This window comes from Vigna umbellata, chromosome 4, assembly GCF_029865625.1.
Source record: "Vigna umbellata cultivar VRB3 chromosome 4, Vumbellata_1.0, whole genome shotgun sequence".
In the NCBI taxonomy this organism is placed as follows: domain Eukaryota; kingdom Viridiplantae; phylum Streptophyta; class Magnoliopsida; order Fabales; family Fabaceae; genus Vigna; species Vigna umbellata.
In genome coordinates, this window is record NC_142168.1 from 54,775,630 (window position 1) to 54,789,797 (window position 14,168).

A 14,168-nucleotide genomic window follows, 5' to 3' on the forward strand; every position below is an offset into this window, starting at 1 on the left:
AGTTTACTGCTGAGCAACACTATTTTGGGCTTGGGCCTAATTTTCTGTAATTTTACGAATAGTATATGAGCTTTAGGTGTTCCTAGGGTTTGTATCTTTGGCAGAGACGAAGCAAACACTCTCTTTTCCACCCCTTGAAGGAAGATCTTGGATGCTCAGGCTACCTCCTCAAGCAAACACTCTCATATATGGAATTTATTTTAATGTCTTATATTAAGATATATGCTTTCTTTCATCTTTAGTTAGGGTTTTTCCTCTTTGCTTATTGGTTGCTTTGTTTAACTCATTCATTGCCATGATTATTGATTTTGTCGATACGGGAACGTACGGGGAAATCTAGATCCGGGGAATTTCTCCCAATATCATATTGGTTGCCTTTAAGCTCCTGCACTTCAGAACTAATTACTAGGAATGCTAGGAATTGTATGAACTCGTAATTAAGGATAGGCCTTCTTGCAAGGTGATTTAGAGAGTGGCATTAGCAATTGATGATAAGAATGATGAATTCGTAAAAATATATGAGAGTGGATAAGATGAAATTGATAACCCCAACAACATACTCATCCATCTAATTCATTGAAGTGTTTGTACTCTGTTTTTCTCCATTGATCAAATTCATGCATACATATTTAATTATTGTCTCTTGCATTTAAACCTACAATCAATTTGTTCTTAAGTCTTAAATAATGAACAAATCATATAGTTAAACTAGGTCGTGAGTCCTTTATGAAAACGATACTTGGTCTTACCTTGTTTTATTACTTGATACGATTCGGTCACACTTGCCGATTGTTAAACAAGTTTGTGGCGCCGTTTTTCGGTGTTCATAAATTTGTCATCACCGCTCAATGCCAATTACCGCTGAGCGGCACTTTAAAGGACCCGTTGGCACCGCTAAGGGGTAAAAATGCAACTGAGGGGCAGAATAGAAGATGCGTTGTTGCCGCTAAGCGGTATTTACCGCCAATCGCTACTTTTATGGGCTTGGGCTGACTTTTCTGTAATTTTAAGAATACTATAAAAGGTTTTAGTTAACATTGGTCAATCATCTTTGGCTGGGATGAAGCCGAAACACACTCTTTCACCCCTTGGAGGAGGATTTTGGATGCTAAGGATCCTTTCTCACCTTTCTAGGGTTCTATCTTTTCACTATTTCATTGTAATTCATATAGTTTCACCATGAAGATGGTGAACTAAATATTTATTGTTGTTGGGGAATCAATGTAGTCCTTTTGAAACTCTCATGTATGGAATTTGTTCTTCAAAATCTTCTTTAAGATACATGTTTCCTTTCATTAATTGTTAGGGTTTTTCCTCTTTGCTCAAAGCATGCATTGTTTAACTCATTCGATGTCATGATCATTGATTTTGTCGATATGGACATATACGGGGAAATCTAGATCTGGGGAATCTCTCCCAATAGTAGTATAAACCTACACATAGGAGTATGATGGTTGGTTGCCTTTAAGCTTCTGTTCACTATAATGCATGATTAATTGCTAGGGAGACAAGATATTGTAAACTAGTGATTATGATTAGGCTTTCTTCACCGAGACATCAAGTTTAAGGTAATTTAGAAAGTGGCATTAACAATTGATGAAGAAAGATGAATTCCTGAATACATGAGAGTAGATAAGGATGAAATTGATAAACCTTAACAACATAATCATCCATATATTTCAATTCACGTGTTTTGTTTCTTCTTACCATTGATCAATTCATGCCTACATATTTACTTTTTAGTATTTGCATATAAATCTTAATCAATTGGTTCTACAAGTCTTAGCTAATCAATAAACCACACAATTGTCTAGGTCGTGAGTCCTTTGGGAAAACGATACTTAGTCTTACCAGGTTTATTACTTGATACGATTCGGTTACACTTGCCGAGTGTCTAACAAGTTCTTAAATATGTTTTTAGGGTTTAAAGATTTGTTCATCAAGTGGCGTTCTAAGTGTTTGGAATTTTGCATCTGTCCGGATGTGTGAGTGATGACAAATTTATGAACACCTAAAAACGGCGCCAAAAACTTATTTAAGCCTCGGCAAGTGTGACCGAATCATATCAAGTAATAAACTCGGTAAGACCAAGTATCATTCTCCCAAAGCACTCACGGCCTAGTTAGTTATATGATTTCTTGATTATTTAAGACTTGTGAACAAATTCTTGAGGTTTCAAATGTAAAAGACAATAAGTAAACATGTATGCATGAGTTTTGATCAATGGAAAAGAGGAACACAAAACACTTGAACGAATTAAATGGATGAGTATGTTGTTGGGGTAATCAATTTCATCTTATCCACTCTCATCATTCTTTTCATCAATGTTAATGCCACTCTCTAAATCACATTGCAAGAAAGCCTATCCTTAATTACGAGTTCATACAATTCCTAGCATCCCTAATAATTAATTCTGAAGCACAGAAGCTCAAAGGCAACCAACCCTCATATTCCTATGTCTAGGCAATATGCTATTGGGAGAATTTCCCCAGATCTAGATTTCCCCGTACGTTCCCATATCGACAAAACCAATAATAATGACATTGAATGAGTTAAACAATGCATGCTTTGAGCAAAGAGGAAAAACCCTAACTAATGATGAAAGAAAGCATGTATCATAAATATGATGTTTAAACACAAAATTCCATATATGAGAGCTTCAAAAGATTATATTGATTCCCCAACAACAATACAAAGTTTAGTTCACCATATTCATGGTGAAACTAGATGAACAATAATGAAAGAATGGAAGAGATAGAAAAACCCTAGAAAGAGAAGAGGAGAGTCGTCACCATCTCCCAATCTACCCCCAAGGGGTGAAAAGTGTGTTTCTGCTTCCTCCCAACCAAAGATACTAACCCTAGGAAGTCCTAAAGCTTATATATTATTCGAAATATAACAGAAAAGAGGGCCTAAGCCCAAAAGACCACCGCTTAGCGGTAAACTGCCACTTAGCGGTACCAGCGCGTAGTCAATTCTCCCCTTAGCTGCACTTTCACCCCTCAACAGAGCCAACGAGTGTTCCTGAGTGCCGCTCAGCGGTAAACTGGCGTTGAGCGGTACTTGCGGCTTCTCTTCTTTTGCACTTTTTGATTTCTATTCTGATTCCATCTCTATCCTTCTTCACTTCTTTCACCAAATTCACCTTAAAACCTGCATAAAACACTGAAATCAAGCATAAACCTGTCTAGCTCTCTTATTTCCAAAAATATGAACAAAAGCATGATTCGAAGCTAGTTTCTGAGTGTTAAAGGTAGCTTTTGGTATCAATTTTAAGCATAAAAATAACAGTTTTTCAACTGTTATCAGTGAGCCGATACGCTCAGTTACCCAGAGCTTCTGAAATTCGAAAAGGCCCCTCCCACTTAGCAGCGAGCTTGCCGTGGGTCGCCGTTCGGCGTGCTTCACCGGTTTTCCTCCATACCAGGTCACCCTCTTGGAAGCTTCTAGGCCAGACTTTGGTGTTGTATCTTCTCTCCACCATCCACTTGCATGTTTTTGCTCTTAACGTCGCTCGACCTCTTTGCTCTTCTATGGTATCAAGCTCCACCCTTAACTCCTTATCATTCAAATGGATATCCTCTATCTGCCGCTGCAAAGAGGACTCTCCTAACTCGACCTGCAACATGACATCGGTACCATACGTCAAGTTAAAGGGTGTTTCTCTGGTTGTTCCATGTGGGGTGCATCTATAAGCCCACAGGACTTCTGGGAGTTCGTCGATCCAGCTCCGTTCTTTTCGTCCAATCGTTTCTTCAGCTCGGTTACTATTGTCTTATTCATGGCCTCCACTTGACCGTTCGTCTGAGGGTGCTCCACAGAACTGGTCACATGTTTGATTCTCAAGTTCTTGTAAAACTCGCCCAACTTCTTATCAATGAACTATCGTCCGTTGTCCGTGACAATCATACGAGGAAGACCGAATCGACACACCAACCTCCAGCAGAATTTCTGCACCTGCAACGTCGTGATGGTTTGGGCCTACCTCCAGCAGAATTCCAAGGCGTCAATCGCAACAAGGAGGAACTTATTTTATGCTCAACCTGTGGGGAATGGGCCTACAACATCCATTCCCCACTGAGCGAACTACCATGGTGACACACCAATGTATGTAGGGCGTGCGGTGGTGCATGCGTGCTATTGGTGTGGGCCTGGCAACTAAGGCATTTATGAATAAATGACTTGGTGTCCTCCTCCATTGACGGCCAGTAATACTCGGCCCGCAACACCCGATCTTTCAAAGTTCGACGACCAATGTGGAATCCACAGATGCCATTGTGGAGTTTGTCCATCAAGTATTGTGCCTCCCCTTTAGTGAGGCATTTGTGGAGGGGGTGGAGAACCCCCTCCGGTACAGGTCGTTCCCCACCACGATGTAACAGGAAATCTTCTTGGTGTCGGTCTGGTGGAGGGATTGGCCAGCATCTTGCTAGTTCATTAACTTTTGAATTTCCGCCCTCCAATCCCTAACTTCATCTGCCACCACGGTCAGACACTCTACTGATGGTTGTAGTAGCACCTAGCGGATGACCATAGTCAACTTCCTTTTCTCTTTATCGGAGCTCAGTTTCTACAACATGTCCGCACGGGCATTCTCTTCTCGGGGAATGTGTCGGATTTTGAATTTTTCAAATTCTTTGGTTAAGGCCGAAGCCTTGTGGAAAAACCGGAGGAGGTGTTCCTCCTTCACCTGTGTTGAAATAGAATGGCTTAGTTTCAATACGAAGAGGGGGTGAATTGGTGAAACACAAAAATCAAATTCTTTTAAAAATCTTTTTCATAAAACGATGATCTTTCAAAAGTTTCTTGAATCACAAAGAATAAGATTTTTAAGTGCAACGGAAATAGTTGACTACGTGAAAAGTAAAGTCGACTTTGAAACGCAGGTTTTTATACTAGTTCGACCAAACTACCTACATCGAGTGTCCTTCCAATCCCAAGAAGCAAATGCACTATAATAATCAAGATTCTTATAACAAGGCTTTTATAGCGACCTCCATGTCAAAATATAAAACACCTCTCTAACCCTCTAATCAAAATATAGGCATATACAAACAAAGAACAACAAAAAAATGTCCCCTCTCCTGTAGTCTTTAATCACTTTGAACAATCCTCAAAGTCCAGAATGTCGCACGTTCTCTTCCTGTAGTCACAACAGTGCAGCCACAATCTTCAATAGATTGATAGAAGAAGTTGATCACCTATCAGACACCTCAAGTGCAGGTTGATCAATTAGTCAATGCGCACAGATTCTTGCTCGTCAAGCAATCACTAAAGAATGAACACCTCGGTCTTTCTTGATGGATTCTTGGAGCTTTAGCACGTTCTACCAGAGATCAATAATCTGAAACAATTCAATCAAAACGTTAGATTCACAAAAGTCTCAATCAAATTCACCTCTATATATAGTTTTTTTTACAAAACTGACACTCTTAAGTCGACTATGCTACTAATAAAGTCGATTATACTTAGACAGTTATAACAGTTAGTAGCAGTCAAACCAACTTAATTGATTTCGAATTTAATGCAGTTGACTCACAATCAATGCTTGGTCAAAGATATAAAATATAGTCGTTAGACATCACAAGCATTAACAGAATTTCAAAACATAACTAACTAAGTCGAGTAGCTTGCGCATACAATCGACTTTGTAACACTTCAATGCAGTTTTGGAAGAATTTCTTTCCAAAAATACTCACAACACACTTTGAAAAAGTTTGTGCAAAGCCACAAATTTTAATCGACCTACTTCATAATGAAGTCGACTTAAAATTGCTGTTTTGCCACATATCATAAGTTCAACAAAAGTGCATGTGGTTTTCCTTTTCTAAAACATATGTCATGCATTCACAGATAAGATCTCATGTAAAACATAGGGGATTGCAGCAATGACAGAATCAACACAAACATGTCCTCAAATAATCATAAACATGAAAGTAATGAACATATAACACATAAACACATGTGTTATTAATTATGTGTTGTCATCATAAAAAACCAGAAGCTCTGAGATTGTAGATTTAACTAAACTAGTGCTCCCCCTATCAACAATCTCAACAACTTGGAACTCCCCATTCATTTGGCCCACTACGAGTTGGGAGTCCGTCCGGCACAAGACCTTTCGTGCTCCCATATCCCTTGCAAGCTCAAACCCCGCTACCAAGGCTTCATACTCTGCTTGATTGTTGGAAGGTTTAAATTTGAAGACCAAAGAATGTGCCAATAGGAAACCATTCGGTCCTTCTAAGACCACCCTAGCTCCGCTTACAGACCGCCCGGAAGCCCCATAAACATACAAATTCCATTCATCACTAACTACCGAGGGTAATTTTGCCGCAAAATCAGACAAGTGTTGGCCCTTAACCAACCCCCTAGGTTCATACCGCAAACCGAACTCTGACAACTTGACCGCCCATCCTACCATTCGGCCTGCCAAGTCAAGCTTCCTTAAGATCTTGGAGATAGGGAAATCCGTTCGAACCACGACCTGGTGGCTTTGGAAGTATGACTGGAGTCTTTTGAACGTGTTCAGCAAGGCTAGAACCACCTTTTCCACTTGTTGATATCGTGTTTCCGTATCTTGGAGGGTTCGGCTTATGAAATATACGAGCTTAGGCTCGGGTTGTTCTTGGAGTAACGCGGCGCTGACCACCTTTTCCGAAACTCCAGGATAGATCTTTAGATCCTCCCCCGGCGATGGCCGATTCATGACTGGTGGGTTCATCAACGCCTTAACATCTTGGAATGCTTTCTCGCATTCACCATCCCATGTACCACTTGATCCTTTCTCCATCTTTTTCAAGACCGGACGAACCCGCTCGGCCAGCCTGGGGATGAATCGTGACAATGCGGTGAGCCTCCCGACTAGCCTTTGGATTTCCTTCGTGGCGGTCGGGCTTTGCATCTCTAAGACGGTTGCACACTTGTCTGGGTTGGCTTCGATTCCTATAGCGGTAAGCATAAATCCAAGGAACTTTCCGGCCGCCACTCCAAAACTACACTTTGTAGGATTCAATCTCATCTCGTACTTTCTGACCTGTTTGAAGACCTCTTCCAGGTCTCTTACATGGTGTCGTCTGTTCGTTGAACGGACAACCATGTCATCCACATACACGTCCATGCACCGAAAGGCAATCTTTAAACGCTGGTACGTGGCTCCAGCATTCTTTAAACCGAAAGGCATGACTTCGTAACAAAAATTTGCCTTGTCGGTGATAAATGCCCGAGGCCCCGTCAACTAACGCGTCGATGTTGGGCAAGGGATGGGAGTCTTTAGGACAAGCCTTGTTTAAGTTAGTGTAGTCGGTGCACATGCACCACTTCCCGCTGACTTTTTTTACCATAACTACATTGGCGAGCCATGTGCTGTATGTCACTTCCCTGATGAATCCCACCTCTCTCAATTTCCCCACTTCCTCCTCTACGGTCTTCCACTTCTCTTCCCCTACCCTCCGCTTCTTCTCAGCGATCAGTCGTGCCTCCTTGAACAGTGCTAATTTGTGTGACATGATCGAGGAATGGATTCCCGGCATATCGACGGCCATCCAAGCAAACAGGTCTATGTTCCGCCAATGGACAAATCTGATTTCTCTTTTCAGCCCTGGTTCCAACCCTCGGGCCATAGTCGTGGTCTGGGAATCATTTTTCCCCACCAAGATCGGCTGCATCTTTCCCAACGGCTCTAGCCGATCTTCGGTGTTTGTTCTTGGATCAAGATCTACCATGGCCATTTCCGACCCACTTGTTCTCCTTCGACCGTCCAGGTGTGAAGCTTTAAGCCAACTGTGTAACATTCCTTTGTCGTCCTCTGATCTGCTCGGAGTGTGCAAATTGTTCCCCTGTCGGACGGGTATTTTAGGGTAAGGTGGGGGGTTGACATGATTGCCCCGAAGGCGTTTAAGCAAGGTCGGCCTAGGAGCACATTGTAAGAGGTGTTGGCTTCCACTAACAGGTATATGATAACAGTTGAAAAACTGTTATTTTCATGCTTAAAAGTGATACTAAAAGCAACCTTTAGACTTAGAAACTAGCTTGAAATCATGCATTTTGTTTATATTTTCAGAAATAAGAGAGCTGGACAGGTTTATGCTTGATTTAAGTGTTTTTGTGCAGGTTTTGAGGTGAATTTGGTGAAAGAAGTGAAGAATAAGAGAGAGGACATTAGAAAAGACAAGAAAGAGTGCAAAAAGGAGAAGTCGAAGGCACCGCTCAGCGGCAAACTACCGCTGAGCGGCACTCAAGAGGTGGCGTTGGAACCGCTGAGGGGCAAATGGCCGCTGAGGGGAAGAAAGAAGACGCGTAACCACCGCTGAGCGGTAAATGGCGCTGAGCGGCACTTTTTGGGCTTGGGCTTTTGTAATCTTTTGTAACTCTAGATTAGTATATAAGGGCTTGCACGTCCTTTAGTTAGAGATCTTTGGCAGAAACGAGGCAAACACTCTCTCTTCCACCCCTTTGAAGGAGGATCTTGGATGCTCAGGCTACCTCTTCACCTTTATTGGGTTTATTCTTTCATACTTTCATTGTTATTCATCTAGGTTCACCATGAATATGGTGAACTAAACTTTGTATGTTTGTTGGGGAATCAATGTAATCTCTTGAAGCTCTCATATATGGATTTGTTGAATACATCTTTGAATTAAGACATATGCTTTCTTTTCATCATTAGTTAGGGTTTTTCCTCTTTGCTCAATGCTTGCATTGTTTAACTCATTCTAATGCATGATTATTGGTTTTGTTGATACGGACACGTACGGGGAAATCTAGATCCGGGGAATTTCTCCCAATATTTTACTGACAACATTATATTGGTTGCCTTAAGCTCCTGCACTCATGAACTAATCATTAGGAATGCTAGGAATTGTATGAACTATTTGATTAGGGAGAAGCCATCTAGAATGGTACATTAGAGAGTGGCATTAACAATGATGATTTGAAAGAGGAATTCCTAAAATATATGAGAGTGGATGAGATGAAATTGACCCCCAACAACATATTCATTCATTTAATCCATTGAAAGTGTTTATCTTATGTCTTTGCCATTGATCAATTCATGCATACATGTTTATTTTCGTCTTGCATATTAAAATTTCAATCATTGTTTTCTTAAGTCTTAGCTAATCAAGAAATCACATAACTAAACTAGGCCGTGAGTCCTTTGGGAAGAACGATACTTGGTCTTACCAAGTTTTATTACTTGAACGATTCGGTCATACTTGCCGATTGTGAAACAAGTTTGTGACATCATATTTTGGTGCTTACAAATTTGTCCATCAAGTTTTTGGCGCCGTTGCCGGGGACTCGTGGTTTAACTGGTTAATTTGTGTGATTATTGATTACCTTTGACTTTGATTTTGTTTTCTGTTTTTTATTTTTAGGTTAGATTTTATTAGATTTTATTTTTATCTTTTTAGACTAGATTTTATTTTATTTTCGAATTTTTATTTTATTTTTCTGTTTTCTGTTTTCTGTTTTTTTTATTTTTAGGTTAGATTTTATTAGATTTTATTTTTATCTTTTAGGTTAGGTTAGATTTTATTTCATTAGATTTTATTCTATCTTGTAGGTTAGGTTAGATTTTATTATATTTTATCTTTTAGATTAGATTTTATTTTTTTTTAGATTAGGTTTTATTCTATTTTATTTGATTCTATCTTCTAAAATCTTTTATCTTCTTATATCTTTTCAATCTTTATTTTCTTCTATATCTTTTTGTGCTAACAAATCTTTTCTAGGGTTTTGTTTTCTTGTGCATGCAGAAGGCAATTCGAACTAGAAGTAAGAAAACAACAGAACCACTACTTGAAGGACTAGACGAGAGTAGAAGGAGGAGAAGAATCAGAACGTCCAGAGAACTTTTCCCTTCTCCTGAAACTCTCCTACAATCATCACCACAAGGTTCTGTTCACAGCACAGGGAGTATGGAGAACAATAATAATGCTAGAAGAACTCTTGCAGATTACACTAATCTTGCTGGACCTCAGCACTTCAATAGCATAGCTCGACCTAGAGTCAATGCAGCCAACATGGAGGTCAAACCAGCATTAATTCAACTGGTAAAGAGTAATCAATTTACTGGGTTATCACATGAAAGCCCATATGAGCACCTTACAACATTTAATGAGATCTGCAACACGGTCAAGATCAATGGGGTGCCAGACGAAGCTATCAAACTTAGCTTGTTTCCTTTCTCATTGGGAGGCAATGCTAAGCTTTGGTTGAACTCTTTTCCAGAAGAAAGTTTCACAGAATGGGAAGCAGTGGTTGCAAAGTTTTTGAATAAATACTTCCCACAATCTAAAGTGACTAAGGGAAAGCAAGAGATATCTTCATTCAAGCAGGGCATGGAAGAATCACTTGGACATGCATGGGATAGGTATAAAAGCTTGTTACGTAAAACTCCCACGCATGGTTTTGAAGATCAAGAAGTAGTCCTAACTTTCCTTGGAGGGCTTGGTTCACAAACCAAGATGATGCTGGATGCCTCAGCTGGAGGCAATATCAAATGGAAAACTCCAGAGGAAGCAACTGAAATTATTGAAAATATGGCTACAAGTGATAATGAGCTTCACAATGAAAGAGGCGCCCCTATGCAACAGAAAGGGGTTCTTCAATTACAAACCCATGATGCTCTGCTAGCACAGAATAAGATTCTAACTCAACAGCTGGAAACTCTGACCAAAACTCTTGCTTCACTACCTAAAGAGTTAAAATCTGCTGCACAGGTACAAACCCAGTTGTGCGAACTGTGTGGAGGTGATCACATCAATGGCCAGTGTGCTTTTCCAGTAGAGGCCTTGGAGGATGTTAACTTCATGGCTAATCAGTTTCCATACCGTCAAGGAAATTATAATCAGGGTTGGAAACCACATCCAAGCATTGGCCAAGGACAAACTGGGCAGGCTAATCAGTTTAATAAGCAGCAGCAGCAACCAACTTTGTGGCAACAATTATCTATGCTTAATGACAGATCAACAAAGTTGGAAGAAACTCTTCAGCAATTCATTCAAAAAACTGAATCTTCTCAAAAGAGCACTGAAGCTGCTATAAAGAATCTGGAGATTCAGATGGGTCAGATCACTAAGCAATTGGAAGAAAGACCCAACAGAAACTTTGGGGCTAATACTGAGGTTAACCCCAGAGAAGAGTGCAAAGTGGTCAAGAGTGTAAATGAAGAGATCATTGAGTTGGAAGAAGATGAAACAGAAGAGAGAAGAGAAGAAGAAAGAAAGGACACTTTTCCTTTTCTAACAAATCAGGAGAAACCAATGAATTTCACAGATTTATTCAAAATGGTTGATAATGAAGCTCCTTGGGAACAAATTCTACAGAAAATAGCAGTTTACACCAAATCAGATGAAGGAACCTCTACAAAAAGAAGACGTAAAGAGGATGAGGAAGAAAAGTGTATAACTGTTAAGAAAGAATCATTCCCACCAAAAGCAGCAGATCCAGGCAGTTTTTCTATTCCTTGCATTATAGGGAAGAAAAAGGTAAAGAAAGCTCTCCTTGATTTAGGCTCAAGTGTTAACTTGATGCCTTATTCTCTATTGGAGCAAATTGGCCATGTTGAAATAAAACCTGTAAAGGTTAATCTTGTAATGGCTGATGGATCTTCAAAGGAGCCATGTGGGATTGCAGAAGACATTGTAGTTTGTGTTGGCAAACTTCAGTTCTTGGCAGACTTTGTGGTGATGAAGATGGAAACTGAGAGAATACCTTTCATACTTGGAAGGCCGTTTATGAAAATGGCTAGGGCTATCATTGATGTGAATGAAGGTATAGTGGTTCTCCAAGACAGAGAGGAGAAAGTGGTGGTGGATGTGTTCAAAGATGAGATACAAGCAAAGGAGGAAGAAGCCAGTTATAAAGCTGCATTTCGAGATGCACCCATAACTAGAGGTAAAAATAAAAATCTTAAGGTTTCTGATAACCATTGTTTGTATTTTCAGGCACCCAAGGTAGAAGAGATTGGGAAAGGAGAAGAAGTTCCTAGAGACTGGAAAAAATTAAGACTCCAACTTGGCACACCTGTAAGACTCAAGAACAAGTTGTGGGTTATTAAAGGCTTTAAAGAGAAGGAGATGATAGAGATAGAATCTCCGTATTCTAGAGAGTCCAAAACAGTCCAAAGGAAGCAGTTGAAAGGTTGGTGGAAGGACTACATCAATTATAAAGAAGATGGAATGTGAGCTTTAACAGGGTCAAGCTAGTGACGTTAAAGAAGCGCTTGCTGGGAGGCAACTCAGTGGATTTACAAACTTTTGATTTGGTTTATAATTTGTGAATATTATTCTGTAATTATTTTTGTTGGATTTAGCATCTACTGAAGGATGCTAGGTGGTTAAGTATCTACTGAAGGATACTAAGTTTGTAACACCTACTGATGGGTGTTGGTGAGAAGATTTTGCACCTACTGATGGGTGCTGGTAAGTTTGAAACACCTACTGATGGGTGTTGGTGGATTTTGGGTCAGGCTCGTGACGTTAAACAAGCGCTACCTGGGAGGCAACCCAGTTGATTGATTGTTTTTGTTTGTTTATTTTTAGTTAGGATTTGCATAAGCATTTTTAACATTGAATTGCAGGGAACCTATGAGAGACATGTAGGGAAGGCACGTAGGTCAAGAAAAGAAGGAGGGGAGCACTTCACGAAAGTGCCGCTGAGCGGCAATTACCGCTGAGCGGTACTATCGCAGAGGGGCTTAAGTTCCCCTTAGCGGGACCCGAGCCCATTAGGGTATTTTTATACCCCAAGCTGCGTTTTAAGGGTTTATTTTCTGGCTTCTCTCTGCACAAACACTTCCACACACATTCTTTTAGGTTTTCCACATCTTTTCACTCTTCCCTCTTTAGAAAATCTCTCTTTCACTCATTTTTTCACTAGTGTGCCATCAAAGTTTGGGGTTGGAAGAGAGCATTCTAGTTTGGAAGCATTCTCATATCATCTAGCATCTCCACCCAAGTAAGTAAAATGCATTTTGTTCATTCTAGGGTTCTTGAATTTGAATGTGATTGTCAAAGCATGAATATTTAGGGGTTTTAGTTTCTATGCATGATTTGATGATATATTTGATGTTTGAACCGACTAAACTGCTTGATTATGAACTGGAAAACTGAAAATTGCATTTGGGTGGAGTTAGGACAGTTTAAAAACGAGATTTGCAAAAATCTGCAGATCACCGCTGAGCGGCATTTACCGCTGAGCGGCACTCTGCCAGATTTGCTTTTTCTGGTTTGTTGCGTGTTTGAATGTGGCACTGGTGGCGCTGAGGGGAAATTCTGGCCCTCAGCGGTGGTTTAGCTTCGAAAGGAGTTGTGTTCTGAGTTTACTAATGATGAACATCATGTTCTGTGGTTTTGGATTTGTGTTTGAATGCAGGAATGGCATCCTCTTCAGGAAAGAGATTGAAAACCATGGCAACCAAGAGAAAGGAAAAGGAACCAGAGCAGCCCCATAATGGCAGGTTCCTCTCTAGGAAACATGAGAAGCACTTTAGGGTGGTTCAGGACAGGAGACTTCTAATGGAGAGAAAGGTTGGAATGATACCTAACTTTGCTCCTCAATTTGGAGAGCAAGTGTTAGGGAATGATTGGGGGAAGCTAGCCACTTATCCATCACCTGCCAACATAGCTGTGGTGAAAGAATTTTACACCAATGCAAAGAAGATTGGTGATTATCCAGCTGAGAATTATTTGGGCTATGTTAGAGGCCATGCTATCAGGTATGATCCTGACTCCATAAATAACTTTCTGGATACTGTGTGGGCTGGTGAACAATGCCAGTTTGCTCTTAGCATGGAGGAAGGTGCTGATTATGAGGATGTGGAGAGAGTATTGTGTATACCTGGAGGACACTTCCAAAGGAATAGATCTGGCTCTGTGGTTAACATTAGGAGGACAGATTTGACTCCTCTTGCAAAGTATTGGATGGCGTTTTCTCATGCCAACATTCAGCCATGTTCACATGTGTCAGATATTACTCTCAGTAGGGCACTATTCATCTACTGTGTTATCAGAAACTTGAATGTTAATATTGGGCAGGTGATAGCTGATGAGATTAGTGTGTGTGCTAACACCTCAAACAACAAAGCACCACTGGGACATCCTTCTTTGATCACTCACCTTTGCAAGCTAGCTGGGGTGGACACTTCTGTTCCACCATTTGAG

General features: G+C 40.4%; 1 protein-coding gene across 1 annotated transcript; it reads right to left on the bottom strand.

Moving 5' to 3' along the window:
* Positions 1-3,322: 3,322 nt before the first annotated feature.
* Positions 3,323-7,730, bottom strand: LOC148200631 (uncharacterized). The gene is made up of 3 exons (XM_088113010.1): positions 7,341-7,730; positions 5,999-7,165; positions 3,323-3,619 (listed from the first exon to the last, which is right to left on the bottom strand). The coding sequence occupies exons 1-3, from the start codon at positions 7,728-7,730 to the stop codon at positions 3,323-3,325; spliced, it is 1,854 nt and encodes a 617-aa protein (XP_087969136.1).
* Between the last annotated feature and the right edge of the window lie 6,438 nt (positions 7,731-14,168).

Coding starts and splice junctions, on each gene's coding strand:
- LOC148200631 (XM_088113010.1), bottom strand. CDS start 7,730: ATGGCCATGGTAGATCTTGATCCAAGAACAAACACCGAAGATCGGCTA. Junction 7,166..7,340: donor GGCTCGCCAATGTAGTTATG/GTAAAAAAAGTC, acceptor TTCGGTTTAAAG/AATGCTGGAGCCACGTACCA. Junction 3,620..5,998: donor CTACAATCTCAGAGCTTCTG/GTTTTTTATGAT, acceptor GTCATGTTGCAG/GTCGAGTTAGGAGAGTCCTC.